The sequence below is a fragment of the Mandrillus leucophaeus genome, unplaced genomic scaffold (genome assembly GCF_000951045.1).
Source record: "Mandrillus leucophaeus isolate KB7577 unplaced genomic scaffold, Mleu.le_1.0 Scaffold401, whole genome shotgun sequence".
Taxonomy (NCBI): domain Eukaryota; kingdom Metazoa; phylum Chordata; class Mammalia; order Primates; family Cercopithecidae; genus Mandrillus; species Mandrillus leucophaeus.
Window position 1 is genome coordinate 389,357 of NW_012104266.1, and position 20,719 is coordinate 410,075.

The 20,719-nt window shown below is 45.0% G+C and overlaps 4 protein-coding genes across 8 annotated transcripts in view; 3 read left to right on the forward strand and 1 right to left on the reverse strand.

Moving 5' to 3' along the window:
* Nucleotides 1–5,978, forward strand: part of ARR3 (arrestin 3, retinal (X-arrestin)) — a 17,184-nt gene extending 11,206 nt beyond the window's left edge. Inside the window, exons 6-17 of the mRNA XM_011992013.1 lie at nt 245–444; nt 598–657; nt 837–904; nt 1,542–1,677; nt 1,864–1,948; nt 2,213–2,285; nt 2,650–2,787; nt 4,336–4,419; nt 4,700–4,723; nt 4,904–4,956; nt 5,235–5,244; nt 5,813–5,978. Of these exons, the coding sequence (XP_011847403.1) occupies nt 245–444; nt 598–657; nt 837–904; nt 1,542–1,677; nt 1,864–1,948; nt 2,213–2,285; nt 2,650–2,787; nt 4,336–4,419; nt 4,700–4,723; nt 4,904–4,956; nt 5,235–5,244; nt 5,813–5,903 (1,022 nt within the window). The 3' untranslated portion in view covers nt 5,904–5,978. The remainder of the gene's footprint in view (nt 1–244; nt 445–597; nt 658–836; nt 905–1,541; nt 1,678–1,863; nt 1,949–2,212; nt 2,286–2,649; nt 2,788–4,335; nt 4,420–4,699; nt 4,724–4,903; nt 4,957–5,234; nt 5,245–5,812) is intronic.
* A 374-nt stretch (nt 5,979–6,352) lies between these two features.
* Nucleotides 6,353–9,131, forward strand: RAB41 (RAB41, member RAS oncogene family). The gene is given in 8 exon segments (XM_011992014.1): nt 6,353–6,476; nt 6,668–6,723; nt 6,934–6,987; nt 7,398–7,503; nt 7,643–7,754; nt 8,080–8,173; nt 8,388–8,451; nt 8,711–9,131. Coding segments are annotated over 8 exon segments (672 nt in total). The 3' UTR covers nt 8,773–9,131.
* Nucleotides 9,132–10,721: 1,590 nt separating this feature from the next.
* PDZD11 (PDZ domain containing 11) lies at nt 10,722–14,147 on the reverse strand. Of its 4 annotated transcripts, none has more exons than XM_011992018.1 (8): nt 13,985–14,070; nt 13,644–13,718; nt 13,377–13,476; nt 12,540–12,623; nt 12,227–12,283; nt 11,840–11,938; nt 11,396–11,456; nt 10,722–11,240 (listed from the first exon to the last, which is right to left on the reverse strand). In XM_011992018.1, the coding sequence occupies exons 3-8, from the start codon at nt 13,461–13,463 to the stop codon at nt 11,206–11,208; spliced, it is 423 nt and encodes a 140-aa protein (XP_011847408.1). In that variant the 5' UTR covers nt 13,464–13,476; nt 13,644–13,718; nt 13,985–14,070; the 3' UTR covers nt 10,722–11,205. The 4 variants fall into 4 exon arrangements, with proteins under 4 accessions (XP_011847408.1, XP_011847409.1, XP_011847407.1 ...); XM_011992019.1 differs by lacking the exon at nt 13,985–14,070 and adding an exon at nt 13,954–13,979 and having other exon boundaries at nt 13,644–13,746; XM_011992017.1 differs by lacking the exon at nt 13,644–13,718 and having other exon boundaries at nt 13,985–14,147.
* Nucleotides 14,148–14,153: 6 nt separating this feature from the next.
* KIF4A (kinesin family member 4A) overlaps nt 14,154–20,719 on the forward strand; it is a 128,571-nt gene continuing 122,005 nt past the window's right edge. Inside the window, exons 1-3 of one of the 2 annotated variants that reach the window (XM_011992015.1) lie at nt 14,154–14,274; nt 14,562–14,702; nt 14,817–14,931. In XM_011992015.1, coding sequence (XP_011847405.1) covers nt 14,583–14,702; nt 14,817–14,931 — 235 coding nt within the window. In that variant the 5' untranslated portion in view covers nt 14,154–14,274; nt 14,562–14,582. The remainder of the gene's footprint in view (nt 14,275–14,561; nt 14,703–14,816; nt 14,932–20,719) is intronic. The other variant, XM_011992016.1, reaches the window with a different exon arrangement.

The window sequence follows — 20,719 nt, forward strand, 5'->3', positions numbered from 1 at the left end:
TTTGTATTTTTTTTTTTTTTTAGTAGAGATGGGGTTTCACTGTGTTAGCCAGGATGGTCTCGATCTCCTGACCTTGTGATCCACCTGCCTCGGCCTCCCAAAGTGCTGGGATTACAGGCGTGAGCCATCGCGCCCGGCCAGCCTTTGATCATATTACATAACCTGTCTGTGTCTTCTTGACTCAGTTAAGATTCCCCTTCCCACTCAGGCCTGACAGGCCACTCTCTTCTTCCTATGCCTGCAGTATTTGTCATGTTGACATGTGCCTTTCGCTATGGCCGTGATGACTTGGAAGTGATTGGTCTGACATTCCGAAAAGATCTGTATGTGCAGACCCTGCAAGTGGTCCCAGCTGAATCCAGCAGCCCTAAGGGGCCCCTCACAGTTCTACAGGAGCGACTGCTGCACAAGCTAGGGGACAATGCCTACCCCTTTACCCTGCAGGTACTGACCCCAAGCCCTGGGCAGGCAAGGTCTCCAGGGAAGATTAAGAGAGGAAGCTCAAGAAGGACAAGGGAGAGGGTTCCCTATTTCTTTTGCATTTGTTTGTATTCTTTTCTTTTCTACTTCTTTTCTGATCTCCTTTTTGTCCCCTAGATGGTGACCAACCTGCCCTGTTCTGTGACACTGCAGCCAGGTCCTGAAGATTCAGGAAAGGTGAGGACTAGGTTCTAAGAAAGAAGGAGAGATGGTAGTGCCAGGGAAGAGGAACAGTGGGATAGTCAAGACTGGAGAAATGGACAGCTAAGGAAAGAGGTCAGGCATTTTCTTATAGGCCCATGAGAAAGGGAGGACAGCACTGGAAATTAGCTCTCTTTGCCCTTGTCCTTTTACAGCCCTGTGGGATTGACTTTGAAGTGAAGAGTTTCTGTGCTGAAAACCCAGAGGAGACAGTCTCCAAGAGGTATTCTTTGGTTGTCCCCAAAAATCCCTGCCTCCAGCCTCTGCCAGGAAACAGATCCTGCTCTCATGACAGAAATAGCCCCACTTCTAACCTCCACAGCATCGTCGCCACCAGTGATGCCCGGTTCTGAGCCCCCTCTGACTTATCTTCTTTGATCTAGGGCAGGGGTCAGCGAACTTTTCTGTAATGGGCCCAAAAAAACAGTATTTCTCTGTTGCATGTACTCAACTCTGCTGTTGTAGTGCAAACGCAGTCACAGATAGTATAGAAATGAATGAGTGTGGCTGTGTGTCCAATAGAACTTTACTTATGAACACTGAAATTTGAATTTCATGTAATGTCCACATGTCATAAAATAGCATTGTTCTTTGATTTGTTTCAACCATTTACAAATGTAATATAACCATTCTCAGCTTGTGGGCCATAGGCAAACAGGCATCAGGCCAGATTTGGCCAGTGGGCCACAGTTTACTAACCTTTGGTCTACATACTTGCATTAAGGGACTAGAAGAGTTCTCTGAGGGAGGCCTTCCTCTGCTCCCATTCTTAAGTAACGATTGGACTATGGGGGTGGCATGGGAGAGGTCTGTGGGTCTGAAAGGAGGACGCTCTGGCTAATCCCTTGGTCTCTGCTCAGAGACTATGTGCGGCTGGTTGTCCGGAAAGTACAATTTGCACCACCAGAGGCAGGCCCTGGCCCCTCAGCCCAGACCATCCGCCGCTTCCTTCTGTCAGCTCAGCCCCTACAACTCCAGGCCTGGATGGACAGTGAGGTTTGTGACCCCTACTTTTTGCCTTCCACCCCAGAACCCCTCTGATGCCCTTTCTTCACTGATTTCCTACTTGGGCAGGCAGAGATGGGAGCCAGGGTGACAACAGTGCTAAGGAAGCAGGGGTTCTGGGTCTCCATCTGCGCATTCTTCCTTCAGCCTTGACATGGGTCCCTCCTCCTGCTTTAGGTTCACTACCATGGAGAACCCATCTCTGTCAATGTTTCCATCAACAACTGCACCAACAAGGTCATCAAAAAAATCAAGATTTCAGGTGAGTTTCTTTTTCCATCCCTGTGCACCTGGTCCCAAAGCCACAGGTCTTTTTCCAAAATTCTGCCTCACTTACCTGTCTGCATTCATCTAGGCTTTCCCTCTAACATGGGCTTGTCAAAATGCATATCTTATTTTGTCAATGAGCATGTCTTACTGCATCATGTATAGTGTGCCTATGTATAAGGTCACAACTAAGGACACTGAGCTGGGGTCTCAAGGATGACTGACTGATATAATCATGTGCTTTTCCTGGCTTGTTCAGTTGACCAGACCACAGATGTTGTCCTGTATTCACTAGACAAGTACTCCAAGACTGTGTTCATTCAGGAATTCACGTGAGCTGGTGCTGGGGCTAGGGTCAGAGAGCCAAGGGGTGGGGTGGTGGAAAGAGGTCCAGGAAGCAGGTGAGGGGGTTGGGGGAAAAAGGGTGGTGGAAGATCTCAGGGAGGGATTCCCAGGAGAACTAGATGGAGGAGATGCAACTTACCCCCAGCAATCCCATCACGATGCTGAGCGAGGGCAGGGGCATAAGGATTTCCCACCAGAACTAATTCCCCCCAGTCTTCACAGTTAAACATGTCACCTCTCTTGGATACTCCAGTAGGTTCTTGTATAATCTTGTACAAGATACTCTTGGGAGTAAAAGTATGCTTAGTCAGCAAGCCCAGCCTAAATTCTTCTCTTGTTCTTCTTTTGAAGGGAGACTGTAGCTGCCAATTCCAGCTTCTCCCAGAGCTTTGCAGTAACCCCAATCCTGGCTGCCAGCTGCCAGAAACGGGGCCTGGCACTGGATGGCAAACTTAAGCATGAAGATACCAACCTGGCCTCTAGCACGATGTAAGCTCAAATGTAACTCTCAGCCTCCATTTCCCACCCCTCAACCATTCTACATGCTACATTTACAGCTCTGACGTTTCATCTTCAGTGAAGCCTATCTGTTTTTTAAAGTGTCTCTAGGGCAGTGTTCAGAGACTCCTCCAGGCCTAAGGGCCGGCAGTAAGCTCAATAATGCCTGTGGGACCAACGGCAGGCTTAGGTCATAGGCAGAAAAAAAGGAAAACATGGAGAGGAAAGCAATCCTTATGTTGTATACGATTTCACAGTTCACAAAGGTCCTACATATGTGCTATGTTATCTTTGTGAGAACCCCACTAAAGTAGCCTGGATAGGTGTTCTTATTTCCTTTTACACTTAAGGACCCTGAGGCTCAGAGAGAAGAAGGAATTCATTTAAGGTGGCATCGCTGTTAAGTGGTAGACGTAGACAGGATTATATCACATGTCATCCGGCTCTGAATACTGTGATCTCTACAGAAGCTACTCTCTAGAAAAGATAAAGATGGAGTAGAAGACTAGGAGATGAGAAATGGAGGAAAAGGAGGGCAAAAAAGGAAAATGATGCAACAGGAATGAATAGAATTCTAGGAAGTCATTCACTTGGTTCTGTGCCTTCGGAGGCCCTAGTGTTAGATGTGTCTCCCACCAAAAACCACCTGCCACCATCTGTCAAGTGTAATCCCTCCATCTCTCCCTACCCTTATCAATCAAGTAGCTATAGACTGTTATTGCTAGAAATACCATTAGAAATCATCCAAACTGCATTATTTTATATGTAAGAGATCAGCAGCCCAGAGCAATGAAGAGATTTTCTCAAGCTCATACAGCTTTCAGTGTCTTATTTTTCAATCAGTGGGTTTTTTACTGAACACCTATTACATGCTCATTCCTATGCTAAGCAATGTGGAGAATACAAAGAAGTTTAAGACAGCCTTCAGTCAATTTATGGCCTAGATGAGGAACAAAGAGAGATGCAAATACAACCCAACAGTTAAATGTTAGTGCACGTGGTTCAGAGTAAAAGTGCAACAAAGTTAAAAGAAGCCAGGAGAGCTGGTGAGGGCTTCCTGGAGGAGGTAGAATAAGCTAGATTTTGAAGAATGTGAAGGATCTGGATACCAACAGAGGAAAAAAGAGAGCATTCTAGACTAGGGACACAGCATGGGCCAAGGCTAGAAGGTGGGAATCCACATGGCATGTTCTGATCACGGAGAGAAGATGGGTCTGCTTAGGTTGTATCCCAGGAGTTAGGGCAGAAAAGGTTAGAGAGGCTAGATAGGGCAAGGTTGTTAGGGGTCTTGAAAGTCAGGCAGAGTAGTTGTTATATTCAAAATGTAGGCTCTTGAGCAGAGGGTGACATGGTAAAAGTGAATGTTAGGAAGAGAAATGTGGTCTCAATGGGTAGCAGAGGTTAGAGCCTGGGAGATATTCTACGATAAGACTAAACATAATAGGGTGTGGTGATGGGAATGCATGAGAAGAAACTGGGGACTGAATGAATTACTCCTCATGCTCCCAAACACCCCAAAACGAATACTACAACCTCCAGTATTAGACCTGGAATGGACAAAGAGCTGCTGGGGATCCTGGTGTCCTACAAAGTCAGAGTCAACCTGATGGTGTCCTGTGGTGGGTAAGTGAGGGTTCTGGGTCTGTCTGGGAAGGGGCTGAGGAGTCAAGGGTTTTTCGCTTCTGTTTTTCTCCCAGTTAGATTGACCCAATCAAACCATTCCCCACCCCTTCTCCCAGACCAGGTTCCCAAACCGGTGAGCTCAGTGAGCAGGTCACTTTCCCTTCCAGAAACCCATTCTGTGGCTGGCTCATTAGGTCTTATGATCCCTCATCCCCTAGTGAAACTAGGTTGCCCCTTCTGTATTTCCTGCTGCTAATTTTGGGTGTCATTCTACCCACAGCATCCTAGGAGACCTGACAGCCAGGTGAGAGACTGTGGGGTGGGGGGACTTGGGCAAGAAGAGGAGGACAAGGGGATAAGGAGAGCAAAATGATTGATTCGGGAGGGTCTGAGGGCATCCAAAGACTGGAAAACTAAGGGAGGGAGGTCCAGGGATTGGGCTTGTAGAGAGAGGAGATGTAACCCCACCTTGGGATCCTTGCAGCGATGTTGGTGTGGAGCTACCCTTGGTCCTGATCCATCCGAAGCCATCTCAAGGTGAGTGACCAGGTGGAACTCACAGGAACAGTTGTCCTGAGGACTGGGGTCCAAGCCATTCTGATCTCATGAATTGGAGACTAGCAGTTTGCCTGGGGATGGAATAGCAATAGGTAGGCTGGGTGTCTAGGTTTTCAGGGGAAGTGTGTGTGTCGTGTGTGCTGGAGACGAAGGATTGGGAAGGGGGAGGGGGAAGTAAAGATACTTCTTCAGGGAACCGAAGAGCCCCTAATCAGCTTCAGCTCCATTTTTTCCCTCTCTCTCCATGCTTGCTACAGAGGCTGCTAGGTAATGGAATACAAGACTGGGAAGCCCCATTCCCCTCTTCCCATTGCCACCCTCCATGTTATGATGATGGAAATGTGAAAATGCTTCCCTGGGGTGCTTTCAATACGTGTGCAGTGGAAACATATGGCTTAGCTTCGTGTCACAGTTCGGTGCTTTTCATATGCCCTCCTTTCCCTTTCTGCATCCCCCCCGCCCTCCACCTTCTGCTCTTGTTGGAATCATCCTTCCCCCTCATCCCCTTCCCATTTTTCTTTTTCCTTTTCCCCTACTCCCTCGCCCTTACTTCTTTCATCTTTCATTCTTTGATACCTTCCCTCCTTCCCACCCCTCATCCTTATTTCCCTTCCAGTGCTCCTGGGGGACTTTTGTGCTGGGAAATTTGGGCGGGAATGGAAGGAAACAAGCCAGAGTGACTGATGGAGGAGTGGGGGCACCAAGAGGGGGCCGAGGAGCCTAGCTGGGAAGCAGGGAGGGGATCACTTTTCTGGGATCAGGAAAAAAGAGTGGACACGGAGGACACCCAGAAAGGGGTTCCTAACCCTCCATTCTCTTCTGCTGCTTCTGCAAGCTCTGAGGACATAGTCATCGAGGAGTTTACGCGGAAAGGCGAGGAGGAGAACCAGAAGGCTGCGGAGGCCGAGGGAGATGAGGGGAGCTGAGCACCTCGCTCTGGTGCCCGTCTGTGTGGGAGCCCCCACTGTAACACTCTAATAAATCAGTGTGTTCAGATGTGCCTGGCGATCTCTTGCCTATTTCCTCTTCCTGGAGGATCATGGAACTGCTGAGAACAATCTTCCCCACCTCCACCCCTTCGCCGTGATTACACTACACTTAGCCCGTGCTTTTCCCTTACGCTGACCCCAACTTCCTGTGACACGGTCAGTGGCCATCCCTCTCTCCACCCCATGACCCCACTCGAGTGGCCATAGGATTGCGCTGAACACGAGGCACAGTGCAAGCTGTGAGGAGGGGGCCGAGGGGGCGTGGCCGTGCCCAGGCCTGGGTGTGAAGCCAATGGCCGTCAGCGGACGTCAGTAGAGTATGGCATGACGTCTGGCGGCGCAGGCTGAGCGTCGGAAACCATTTTGGCTGCCACCTACCTGAAGCGATGTCTGCCTTTGGTCACGACAAGGCCTGGATGGAGGCCGGAGGCTTTGGCCTGGAGGCTGCCGAAAGAACCGAATACCAGTCTCTGTGCTAATCTAAACTCTTACTCCTGGGAGAGCCGAGCGGTGCGGGTCTGGGTTGGGCTTTGGGGATAGGGAGGTGTAATTGGTATGAAATGGGGTGGGGCATTCTCTGGGGAACCGAGTTCCTCCTTGTTGGGAAAGGTTGGAGTGGCAAGAGGGAGGGCTCATAGAAACATTGAGGGGAGAAAGGGCACCGAGGGCAACGATTGGCCTGCTTAACTCCCTCACAGTAGGGAAGACATCCGTCATCACCCGCTTCATGTACAACAGCTTCGGCTGCGCCTGCCAGGTAAGCCCATCACCAAGTCATATGGTACATTTTTGCCGCTCTTCTTGGCGGACTCACCTGGAGATTCTCCTCCTCAAAGTTATGTATTATAAGCATTGGGAAGTGGAGCCAGGACAACTTCTTGAAGGGTCATTCTCCACTTTGGGTTCTAAGACTGCCTCATATTGGGAATAGAGGGAATGCTGGAGTGTCTCTTACTTTCTTTTGCAGGCAACTGTTGGAATTGACTTCTTGTCTAAGACCATGTACTTGGAGGACCAAATAGTGAGTGTTAACTCTCATACCACAAACCCTACACTTCAACCCCTTAGGCCTATTCATCACAGTTGGGTAGCACCATCAAAAAAACTGAAGCCTCTTCAAATTACCAAGCCCTATGATGTTTCTTGTTCTGTCTGCCTTCATCTAATCTCCAACTGTAACATAAACTCCAAGAGACCTTGAATCCTTAAATCTGCTGTGCTGTAGGGTCTTCCTGAATCAAAACAGTATATTGAAATTGGTTGGACCTGTCCTAGGACTATAGGCCACTTGGTTTGAGGCTATAGCAGCCACTTCTCAGGGATCCACTCTCCCCGACCTTTTGTATTCTGCCTTTATTAGGTCTGAGCTTTTTAAAAAGGCTAGTTTCTTTTCAACCTTTCCCCATCTTCTTCTTCTTTTGTTTTATGCAGGTTCAGCTGCAGCTATGGGACACAGCTGGCCAGGAGCACTTTCACAGCCTAATTCCTAGCTACATTCGTGATTCAACTATTGCAGTGGTTGTCTATGACATCACAAGTGGGTGTTATGCAATGTTTTATTTCAAAAGGGGATTATAAAGAGATTGATAGGGAGATTGATAAAATTAGCAGAGAGGAAGTGTTCTCTCCAAATCTCTCCTAAATGTTTCAACGCTCTGCAACATATTCTCTTGCAGACATCAGTTCTTTTAAGGAGACAGATAAGTGGGTAGAACATGTACGAGCAGAAAGAGGTGACGATGTTGTCATCATGTTGGTGGGTAACAAGATTGATTTGGATAACAAAAGGTAAAGTATAACTACAATTTCTTCTGGCATACCTAAAATTCAGTCTCTATGGGGAGGGTCAACTGTGTTCTATTTACTTGGGGAGGAGTTACCTTAGTCTCCTCTGTCCACTACCAGCACTGCAGGAGGGGAAGGACAGGGGGGCGTCCCATCAGGGCACAAGGATATGTGGGGGGTATAGGAGAGAGTCCCCACCCTGTAATCAGATGGGTCATAGGTTTAAGCCTTCTAGAGTTCCTGGCGCTAGGTAAGCATCATTACACCTCAGAAGAATCTATCCATATCCAATAACTCTGGCCCTTTTCATCATTTCTGATTCGTCCAGACAAGTCACTGCCGAAGAGGGTGAAGAAAAATCCAGAAACCTCAATGTGATGTTTATTGAGACCAGTGCCAAAACCGGTTACAACGTGAAAAAGGTAATACTTGTTTCTTTCTATAATACTTTAACTGCACTCTGTCTGTAGCTACCACCACTGTTTACTCTTTTGGATAACCTTGGCTTATCTTTTGTGGGGTGGGGGTCAAGATTCATCTCCCCATCATGTATCTCAAAGGCCCTGAATTATTCCAGCCTCTGAACCTGACCTTTTTTTTTCCTTTTTTTTTTGGTCACCATTCACACACACACAGCTGTTCCGGCATGTGGTTTCTGCCCTTCTTTCCACAAGGACTTTACCTCCACCGAAAGAGGGGAGTATCCTTTTTCCTAGCTTTGCTGGGGTAGGGAGTATACAAGTAGAGAAGGTAAGTTTCCTTTGCTGAGCTGATGCCTGAGTGGTACTTAAGGGGAAAACAGGACTAACTTTAGCCCAAAGTAGTTCGTTGGTTTGCCTTTAGGTGAGAGGGATTGTAAGATCAGAATTCCTCTTCTACATCTCCTAGAAGCTGACCCTGGGTGTTGAGATTTGACTCCAGTCACCTCACTGTATTAGCTTCCTTAACACACACTTCAGCAGTTGAAATTGAACTGGAATCCTTCGAGGAGTCAGGCAACAGAAGCTATTGTTCCCGTTGACAGCTTAGGCTTTCTCTGCCTCATTTGATGGATTTCTTACATTTGGGGTTGCCATGCCAGTTTTCCTCCCCACCTCGTTTTATGATACATGGCCACTTACTCTCTTCCAATTCCTAGGCTTGGGGTAAAAACAGAACCCCTGAAAGTGCTATCATTTTTTCCCGACTGCATCTCACAGCTACTGGGTGGAAGCTTCTTGCAGCACCTGGGAATTCTACCTCACCTTCTCTGATGGCTAAAAGACATCTGTAGAGAATACAGTTCTATAGCAGCTGACATACTTCAAAGGCCAACACAATTCATTCTCCACTGTTTGTTGTTGTTTACGTACACCCTCAATAAATGGTTCTTTAACCTAAGGCTGTTACTGCTTGTGCTTTCTCCACACTATACCTATATTTCCACAATGCAATTATCTCATGTTGGTGCCCTAACATAGAACCAATCCAAGTATCTCAAGTGAGAACCAATTTAGGGCAGGAGGGTTTTTGCCTCTTAGGCCCATGGCACCTGGCTGGGACTTTTTACCATGTTTTTCATACTTCTTAGATACATTTTTTAAGACCTGTTAACCACAGGGAGAGTCTTGGACCTCAACATTCAGCCAAGTCACCCAACATGCCTTTATGGAAGTAACCAAGCTACTATTTTCTTTCTTTCGTGGCCAATGCGGGGCAGGGGGTCAGCAAATAGGAGCATAGAACAGGATTTCCCAGGAAGCATAGAGACAGCTACATTAATTCTACCTCCAGCTCTGCTCTCAAGGGATATTGCCACCTAACAATAGCACTGAGACTCTAGAAGAGGTATGTCAGTAGAGCTAGGGTGGGATATATAGGAAGAACCAGACCTTCCCCATACAGTATAGTACTACCGTTTAGAACAATGTTTCCTACATTTGAAGACTTATTTACTTATTTCCTTTGCGTCTTTAAAAATCCAGATTTCCAGATTCCACCTCAGACTAACAGAATCATTGTCCAGTAGACGGGTCTATAAATATATATTTAAGTTCCCCAGGATTCTTTCAAGGCAAATTTTGGGACTTCATCATAGGGGTACATCACCCCACGCCACACTAGAAAACTTTTTTTTTTTTTCCTTTGAGACAGTCACTCTGTCAGCCAGGCTGGAGTGCAGTGGCACCATCTTGGCTCACTGCAACCTCCACCTCCAGGGTTCAAACAATCCTCCTGCCTCAGCCTCCCGAGTAGCTAGGATTACAGGCAGTGTGCTACCATGCCCATCTAATTTTTGTATTTTTAGTAGAGATGGGGTTGCACCTTGTTGGCCAGGCTGGTCTCGAACTCCTGGCCTCAAGCTATCCGCCCGCCTTGGCCTCCCAAAGTGGTGGGATTACAGGCATAAGCCACCGCACCCAGCCTCACACTAGAAAACTTTCAATTCCAAATCGGTATTTTGAACATGTCAGTGGCGATGGCATAGGCGTGACCAGGAATCCTGTAATGGTGGATTGGTAACTAAAGATCTAGGAACATGGCAGAATGTTATTTGGGGCTGGGGTGAAGAAAAGGGAGAAGTCAGCAGTTAGTACTACTCAACTTACAAGTTGGAAACTGTGAACCAATTTCTTACTGCTGCCTCAGAAAAGAAATGCATCTAAGCCCCTTCCTTAGTTTATGTTCCAGATCAAAGAATATGAGAAAGAAGAGAGAATTATATTAATACTGTCCCCTGCAGAGAAATGTTCAAAGCTCCTAGGGGAACAGGCAGTTTCTTTCAGTGCCCCTCACTCTATGCCATTCCTTAGTTATACTGTGGTTAAAGTTCCTCGGCCTCCCTAATGTTCTGGTCAGACACCATAGGTAGTTGCAAGGTAGGTATAGTGTTGCTCTGTTCCTTCCAGTGGCTCCTCTCTTTGGAAGAGCTTTTTCTTCCCTCAATAGCATTTTACATCCAATTGGTAACATTCAAAAGCCACACCAATATTTCTTCAGCATTGTGTTTTACTTTTTGGGGGAGAGGCTAGGAGGAGGAAGGGGTGAAAACAGGGTCTCTTTGGAGTCTCAAAAGTGTATGAATCCTCTGGTAGTACAAGGATGGGATAAGATGGTCAGGGAAGTCAGATGGAAAATCCCCAAGATTCTTTTTGCTACTGATTTCTGTAATTAAAATATGACATATGTAAGGGACTAGTACATGGTATTCAATAAATGTCAGCTGTCTTTCCTAACTAGGTTCCTCACAGGCTAGGTTATGCCTAGATATCATCCTCCTTTCAGGGAATGAAGCTCACCTAGAAAACTAGGGAACTAAAAGTGCAATACAGTTTGGGTAATTCAGTTGGTTAGCTGTCTCCCCATCCTCCCAACTCACTATTCCAGGGAGGGGCTGAAAATAGAAGTGGCTCTCCTGAAGTCTAGTTAGCATGTCATGGCAGAGTCCACATGAAGGGCTGTGGGCTGCAACTTTCTAGTGCACAGTCCTCTCTTTTTGGCGATGGTAATCTGAAGGAAAGAAGAAGAAAAGGAGGAACAGAGCAGGTTATCTTCACACTTGAGCTCCCGATTCCCTATCCCCAACTTGTAGGGCCTCTAGCTATCAGTATTTAAAGAGTTCTTACTTACGGCCCTGTCAGGAAAGTGAAAAAAGTGGCACTTACTATAGGGAAAGAAGCGGACACGCATGCTGATTTCACGAGCTGTCTTCAGGATCTCAACAGCCTGGAAGGAACACAGCAGCTTGTACAAATGAAGAGATATGACCCAAGACAGAATCATAACATGGGGAAAGGGATTTGCCACTCCAACCTCTGTATCACTAATAGCTGCTTCCCTCTGGTACTTTCCCCAGGAGAGGTGCTTACTTTCTCTATTTTTTTTTTTTTTTTTGAGACAGGGTCTTGCTGTGTTGCCTGGGCTGGTCTTAAATTCCTGGGCTCACGTGATCCTCCCGCCTCAGCCTCCTAAATAGCTGGGATTACAGGCATGTACCACAGTGCCCAGCAAAATGCTTTCTTATTAAGTTACAGATTAGGCTACTCCTGTCCAATATGTCCTATTTGAGATGGCTTCTTGCAGCACCACAGCCCAAGTACTGTGCTCACCTTGCTGTGCTCAATATCTTGGAAATCCACATCATTCACAGCTAGAACTTGATCCCCTTCCTGAAGTCCTGCTCTATGTGCATCAGAGTCAGGAATTACCTGTTGGTAAAGAGAGAATACATGTGATTGGGATGCGATAATTGCAGAAGACTGTCAGTGAAATTCGGTGCTATTCAAATGTAAGGTGCTATTGTTTTTCTGTGATAATCTAGGCAGACAGATGGCCTGCCAAATGAAAAGTTTAAAGTGGGAAAGGGGGTGTCTCCATTATACCCCTTCGATGAATCCACTGAGTCATCCTCTCAGCCTTTGGGACATTGGGGTTCTGCAATCTGTTAATTTAACAAAGGGAGGTAACTATCCATATTGCCTACTGGGCATAAATACCTTGGAGATGAAGATGCCTAGCTGGGAGGCCTTTCCTCCTCGGATGTTAAATCCCAACTATAAGACAAGAGCACAGAATGGGGGCTCAATAGAGACCACAAACACAAGAACAACCAGTAGCATCATCGTGCAATAGCTCAGCTTGTGTGTCCCTGAGAGGAAAGTCAGAAGTTGTAGAAGTGTTATCTCAGCTTTTCTGTCCACAAGAAGGAAAGTTTCCTCACATCTGCACCTGCTTTCCAATCCATCCCCCCAACACTGCCAACTTCTGGTATGGCTGAATCTAGCCTGGAATAAGGTTTCATAAGTTCACCTGAGCTCCAGGAGGCTTCTTCAGTGTGATGGTTCGGGGCAGAAACTGAGTCAACTCATTGTTGTAGTCTGGGTGGTGCACCCTCTGCAAGACACAGCAACCCCAGAAATTTTACCAGTCTTACTTCATACCTACCTTCATTTGGATCACTAATGAATCACCCTGAAGTCAGGAAAAGGAAAGGTCATAGACTTAATTTAAGTAGAACAGATAACACTGACTAAATGAGTAGATGGACGGCATTGGGACAGCCCAGTAGCTCCCCATTTCTTCACTTTTTTTTTTTTTTTTTTTTTTTGAGATGGAGTTTTGCTCTTGTTGCCCAGGCTGGAGTGCAATGGCTTGATCTCGGCTCACCGCAACCTCCGCCTCCCAGATTCAAGCGATTCTCCTGCCTCAGCCTCCCTAGTAGCTGGGATTACAAGCATGTGCCACCACGCCCGACTAATTTTGTATTTTTAGTAGAGACGGAGTTTCTCCATATTCGTCAGGCTGGTCTCGAACTCCCAACCTCATGTGATCTGCCTGCCTCGGCCTCCCAAAGTGCTGGGATTACAGACATGAGCTACCGCGCCTGGCCTTCGCCTCTTAACAGTATGGAAAGGAAGGTTCCAAATTTCCAGAATTAACTGGTGTGAATAGACCCCAGCAGGAGGCTTCCACAAAGAAGTTCCCAATGGGTCCTGCTGCTCAGAATCCAGCTTCTGGGTCTTCTGGCTACAAGTGCTAAGATGCACTCTCCATGTCGCCTTCTAACCCTGCCATCCTACCTTTCATGCATCATCTCATGCCCAGGGGGAAAAAAATCTCCTACTCAGGAATACAGATGGTTCCCACCTCATGAGGAGGAATCCATGCTGGAGGATTCTCATAGGCAGGCAAGAAAACCACCGGGTAGTCATCATAAGGAATCCGGCTGTCCATCTCGGGCAAGGCCCTGGAAGAGTGAATCAGAACAGACAAAAAGTGGTTCAAAAGGGAGAGCAGCCCAGCAAGTTTCAGAAAGCAACTCCAACCCATTCCAAGGCAGTCAGTCTATGGGCACAGCCCACATCTAGGTGTTAAGGTTGGAGGAGAGCAGGAAGGAAGAAGAAAACTCTTAACGTAGCTAAACATCTTCTGGATGCCAAGCAACCTGCCAGGTACTCTAGAAAGAGGACCTCATTTTTCACAACAATCCTGCAAAACAGATGTAACCGTCTTAAACCTGGAGAAGAGGAAATCAGGGTCGAGTCTAAAAAGATCTACTTTCGAAGCCCAAGCGAGTGTTAACTATCCGCAGGGACTTGGGGCAAGGCACCGCCCCACATTTCCTAGATGCGATTAGTAATGGTAGGGTCCCCAGATCGACCCTTCCTTCACCTGACCAGCCACCTCCCACGTCCCCACCCCACATTCTGCCTGAGTCCCGCGCTCTCGGCCGCATAAACGCCGCACCACCTCACCAGTGGGCAGTCCACAGCGACCTCAAACTCCGCTCACCGCCAATTCAGTCTGGGAACCGGAAGCGGATGCTCCGCAGGGTGGAAAAGAGGCCGGGCCAGGGTGCAACAAACTGACCCTCCCCTTCCCACCGCGCCGGCCTGCGCGCGCCGACGTGCGCGCTCCGCCCTCGGCAGTCCGCACTGCAATTGGTTGGCGTCTCCGGAACGGATTTGAAACTTGGCGGTTAAAGCTCCGTCTGGGACAGGGCGGCTGGAGACCCGTGGAGAACGGGGAAGGGACATTTAGTTTGGTGAGTTACGGGGGCACACCTTAGCTCAGAACCTGTTTCTTCCCGGTACCCTAGGGCTTTGGTTCTTTGTCGCTGTCCCCGTTGGAGTTTTTTCTTTGCCTTTCAGACGCGCGTGCACTCTCTTTAGAGTGCAGGGCTGACGGACGGTCCAGCCCTGGCCGAGTCCTGGAGAGTGAATCTCCCAAGGCAGTGTTCCCGCTGAGAAGGGTCGGAACCGAGGAGAACGCCCTCCCACCCCTGCTGACCTGCTAACATTCATCAGCGAGCCTTCTTTTTCCCCCTCGCAGAGACGGTGCTGAGATAGGATCATGAAGGAAGAGGTGAAGGGAATTCCTGTAAGAGTGGCGCTGCGTTGTCGCCCTCTGGTCCCCAAAGAGATTAGCGAAGGCTGCCAAATGTGCCTTTCCTTCGTGCCCGGGGAGCCTCAGGTGCGTAGCAGAGTCCAGAGCCTGTGTCTGAACAGCTGGGGCCAAATGGTAACGAGGGGTGTGGTCTTGCCTTTCATTTCTTCCCTTACGCCTTGTCCCTTGCCTTCTCTCTAGGTGGTGGTTGGTACAGATAAATCCTTCACCTACGATTTTGTGTTTGATCCCTCTACTGAACAGGAAGAAGTCTTCAATACAGCAGTGGCGCCACTCATAAAAGGTGTATTTAAAGGTGAGGCGATTTGATTCCTCGATCATAGCATATATATTCCTTGAGCATATACGATGTGCCAAGCACTGTGCTTGGGCGCTGCAAATACAGGAACGGATGAATCATGATACGTGCCTTCAAAAAGCCCTTAGTCTAATAACATTTGTGAAAGTCTCTCTACCCTTGAAGCTAGTTTTATTCTGTATTTGCTCTATGTGGTTCTGTTCATCTTTGACTTGTATATGTTTGTGTTTATCCTGAAACTTCATTAGATTATAAACTCTGTGGTGGTTGCTGAAGGTGATAAGCGTGCCAGCCTACTTGAGGCTCAGGCAGTGCAAAGCTTGTTGAGGGATTCAGGTGACAAACAATATAGCTTCGAGGCCCTGAGGGAGTTCAAAGTCCAGGGAATAGGAATGGAGGTAGATGATTACATAAATCATTTTGAATATATAAAAATTTTAAAATTTTTTGTACTTACCTTTTAGAAGAAAAATTTTTCAAGTTAAAAATATACAACAGAGTGAGTCCTATAGAAGTAGCTCTGCTCTCATACAAAGTGGTATGAAAAACAAAAGGATGACTAACTCTGCTTGGGGAATTTGGGGTGAATTTCACAGAGTGGGAAAACTTTGAGATAGGTCTTGAATAATGAGTATAATTCTTTTAGCTGGAAAAGGGGAGTTCCTAAAGCCTCTGAATACTATGACCAGTTAGTAATCTTTATTGTGGAAGCTAAGTCTTTAATGCTGTTGAAGACCATAGCAGGGTTCTAAAGAAGGGAGCAGTGCCTGAGAGATGTCTAATTATTATTCTAATACAGTGGTTATTCAAGATTCAAAACAGAGGTTCATATAAAAGAAGTAGAATCATGGCATGCTAGTGCCTTAAAGTTGAAAGAGACATTTGTATATCATCTAGTTTGTTTTTCATCCAAAGAAAAATGCATTCTAACAATATCTGTTAGATGAACTGCCAGTGTCTTAAAATTTTTTGACAGGGAACTCACTGACTCACAGATAGTCCAGTTGAGATTTGGGTTTTGGACTAGTCTAATTATGTTATAAAGATCTTTATATTGAGATGAAATTTGCTTCCTGATAAGTTCTACCCGGTGATGTTAGTTCATCCCTTTAGAAGCCTTCTTCCAGGCAACAGCTATTCACATATTTTTTCACGTTTTTTTGTTTAATGATTGGCTCAGGGAACATTGAAATTTTTGTTTCAAAATTTTAAGATATTAATGCAATAATTTCAAATGTATGGAATGTTGCAAGAACAGCATAAAAAACATTTTTTCCCTGAACCATTTGAGATGAGTTGTTGGCCTGATACCCCCCATACTTTAGTGTGTATTTCCTACAAAAAAAGGACTTTCTTCTAAGTTACCACAATACAGCCATCAAAACAATAAAATTTGCACTGCTACATTACTACCATCTATTCCTGAAACCCCATTGAAGTTTCACCAATTGTCCCAGTAAATATTTTATGGCAAAAAGATCTAGTTCAAAATCACATGTTTTATTTAGTTTTGCTGTCTGTTTAGTCTCCATTCTAAAACAGTTCTTTAGTCTTTTTTTTGACTTTTATGATTTTGACATTCTTTAGTCTTTTTTTGACTTTTATGATTTTGACACTTTGAAGATTACAGGCCAATTATTTTGTAAACCGTTTTTCAATATTGTTTTGTCTGATGTTTACTTATGATTAGATTCAAGTTGTGTATCTTTTAGCAGGAATATCACAGAAGTGGTGCTGTTTTCTTCTCACTGAAGCCTATTGGGCAGCACGTGATTTTGATTTATTCTATTACTACTGATGTTCATTTTGATCATTTGATTAAGGTGTTAATCTGCTGGGCTTCTCCGCTATAAAGTTAATCTTTTTCCTTTTTACATACAGTATTTGGAAGACCGTTAAATGTTTCTATCTAATTCTCTTCTCTTTAATTATCCCCGCCTTTCCTTTAGCCATTCCTGAAACAATATGGTTTTCAGACCCTTCACTGTCTGGTCAGATTCCTCAGGCTATCCCTCCACAGCTTAGTAAGAGCACCACAGTTCTACTTTTATATTCTTAACTTGGGAAACTGATAGAATTAAATTATGTTCTTTAAAGGCAACATAAAGTAGAAAGTGATTCCAATATACATGTGTTTGCTTAACATTGCCCTTGGTTGCAAAAACAAAGCCAATATTTTTTATAGTCAGCTCAACAGCACCCTCTTGTACTCTGAACTCCTGGTACCACAGAGCCCTGAATATTTTGTAAAAACTACTAAAACCTCGTTTCCCAAGTTATTGCTATCTACATATATCTGTGGTATTGCAGAAAATTATGAAATGTTATTCTCTTGCCCCATAGTCATGCCAGCTACTACCAGCGATCTATTACAGTGAAAATCTCAATTTAGCATCTTCTTATGATCTTTCATTTAGACCAACAAGTTCTTTCAAAACTTCAAAGTTTTCATTTAGATTAAAACATTGTTTCAACGTTTAAAGGGTTTTTTCCTTCAGACTGCAAAATTATCTTGGTAAATAGCAGATAACAGCTTTGACAAAAATATGATGATCATTTAACAGAGAAAGCTTGCTTTGTGTTCCTTGACAACATGTCTGCCACACTAATAAGCGACAGACTTTCCTAAGGTCATTATTTTTTTCACCTTGAAGTAAATTTGGATTTGTAGTTCCTTTTAGGTGCCATGCTTATAGTTTTAGAAGCTACTACCGTACAATTAAGTAGCAAGTTATAATCATGCATCAGTTAATGACAGGGATACCTTCTGAGAAGTGCATTATTAGGCGGTTTTGTCACTGTATGAACGTCGTAGAGTGCATGTATACAAACCTAGATAGTATAGCCTCCTATACACCTGAGCCTACTGCTCCTAGGCTACAAACCTGCAAAGCATGTTACTGTACTGAATACTGTAGGCACCTGTAACACCGTGGAAAATATTTGTGATCTAAACATAGAAAAGGTGAAGTAAAAATACAATATGAAAGGTAAAAGCTGGTACACCTGTATAGGACACTTACCGTGAATGGAGCTTGCAGGACTGGAAGTTGCTCTGAGTGTGTCAGTGATGAGTGGTGAGTGAATGTAAGGGCCTAAGACGTTATTGTATACTACTGTGGGCTTTATAAACACTGGATACTTAGGTTACACTAAATTTATTAAACATTTTTTCTCTCTTCAATAATAAATTAACCTTAGCTGTTTATAACTTTCTTACTTTATAAACTTTAATTTTTTTAATCTTTTTGACTTATTTGTAATAATGCTTAGCTTTAAACACGAATACATTGCACAGCTGAATAAACATTTTCACTCTTTACATCTTTATTCTGTATGCTTTTTTCTTTTTTTAAAAAAATATATTTTTTTACTTTTTAAACTTTTTGTTTAAGACCCAAACATGCACATTAGCCTAGGCCCACCCGGGGCCAGGATCTTCAATATCACTGTCTTCCACCTCCACATCTTGTCCTACTGGAAAGTCTTCAGGGACACTAACATCCATAGAGCTGTCATTTCCTATGACAACAATATCTTCTTCTGGAATACCTCCTGAAGGACCTGCCTGAGGCTGTTTTACAGTTAACTTTATTTATCATAAGTAGGAGTATACTCTTAAAATGATAAAAAGTATGGTATAGTATACTAAACACATAAACTAGTAACAATCATTTATTATTATAAAGCATTACATACTGTACATAGTTAGATGTGCTATACTTTTATATGACCTGCAGTGAAGTAGGTTTCTTTACCCCACCATCAACACAAACATGTAACATGTTGCACTGCAGTGTTATAATGGCTAAGTCAAGAAGCAACAGGAATTTTTCACCATCGTAAATACATTCCACATGATTGAAATGCTATTATATGGCACACGACTGTAACATTTGAAGTTAAAGTGAGAATAACCTATCTATTGTCTAATTGTTTCTTTATAAAATCTTGCTGCAGTTGTTTATCTTCCTCTAGCTTCAATCTAAACTTTGAATTTATGGGATAAAATGAAAATGCCCACCGGGCATGGTCGCTCAAACCTGTAATCTCAGTACTATGGGAGGCTGAGGTGGGCAGATCACTTGAGGTCAGGAGTTCGAGACCAGCCTGGCCAACATGGCGAACCTCGTCTCTACCAAAAAATACAAAAAAATTAGCTGGGCGTAGTGGCACGTGCCTGTAGTCCTAACTCTCCTGGAGGCTCAGGTGGGAGGATCACTTGGGCCTGGGAGGCGGAGCTGTGATTGCACACACTGCACTCCAGGCTGGGTGACAGAGTGAGACCTTGTCTCAAAAAAATGGGGAGAGGGAGTGCTGAGTAACTAGTAATTTGGATTATCTGACAAGAGAAAATATAAAAACTAATCTACAAAATAAACATTTTTACCAGAACTAAGCCCAAACAGAAATATACTTTTTATTGAAACTGAATCTCCCTCGGTGGCCCAGGCTGAAGTGCAGTGGCGTGATCTCGGTTCACTGTAACCTCCGCCTCCTGGGTTCAAGCAATTCTCCTGCCTCAGCCTCCCCAGTAGCTGGGACCACAGGCACCACCATTACACCCAGCTAATTTTTGTGTTTTTAGTACAGACAGGGTTTTGCCATGTTGGCCAGGCTGGTTTCAAACTCTGACCTCAAGTGATCTGCCCGCCTTGGCCACCCAGAGTGCTGGGATTAAAGACGTGAGCCACCACGCCTGGCCAATAAACTCAAACAGAAACATACTTTATGGGTCTTTCTGCAGACAGTACTGATAACATGAGTGATAACGAAAAAGCCTCTGTTCAATAGTGCCTTCTATTTAATAATTTAAAAAATACAAATGGGGGAAAAGAAAACACAAAATATTTACCATCCTTTGGCTTGGTGCAGTGGCTCACACCTGTAATCCCAGCACTTTGGGAGGCCGAGCTGGGAGGATCACAAGGTCAGGAGATCAACACCATCCTGGCTAACACAGTGAAACCCCATCTCTACTAAAAATACAAAAAATTAGCTGAGCATGGTGGTGTGCGCCTATAATCCCAGCTACTCGGGAGGCCGAGGCAGGAGAATTGCTTGAACTGGGAGGTGGAGGTTGCAGTGAGCTGAGATCGCGCCACTGCACTCCAGCCTGGGTGACAGAGCGAGACTGCATCTCAAAAAAAAAAAAAAAAATTTACCATCCTGTTTCTCAGAGGTAAACATCAAAATGTTAATAATGCATATACTTTTGAACTTTTCCTGTCCATACACTGATATTTAACAATTATTTTTAAGCTGCTTTTTTCAGTTAACTATATTGTGAACATCTTTGAATAAATGATTCTTTTTTTTTTTTTTTTTGAGACAGGGTCTCGCTCTGTCACCTAGGCTGGAGTGCAGTGGCTTGACCAAGGCTCACTGTAACCTCTGCCTCCCAGGGTCAGGTGATTCTCCTGCATCAGCCTCCAAAGTAGCTGGGATTGTAGGCACCCGCCACCATGCCCTGCTAATTTTTGTATTTTTAGTAAAGACGGGGTTTCACCATGTTGCCCAGTCTAATGTTAAACTCCTGAGCTAAAGCAGTCTACTTGCCTCAGCCTCCCAAAGTGCTGGGATTACAGGCATGAGTCACAGAACCTGGCTCCTGAATGGATGAGTCTTTATCAATTCTCAATAAAAGCAAAGGACATATATCACATTGAATTATGCTTAAATGATGATATTTCTGTAAGGAGCCTGATAATATGGTCCAGATGCATTCTGAGAGTTCAGATATAAAGTAGATGCTTTCGTTGACTGTAAAAAACAATGTTGTTTC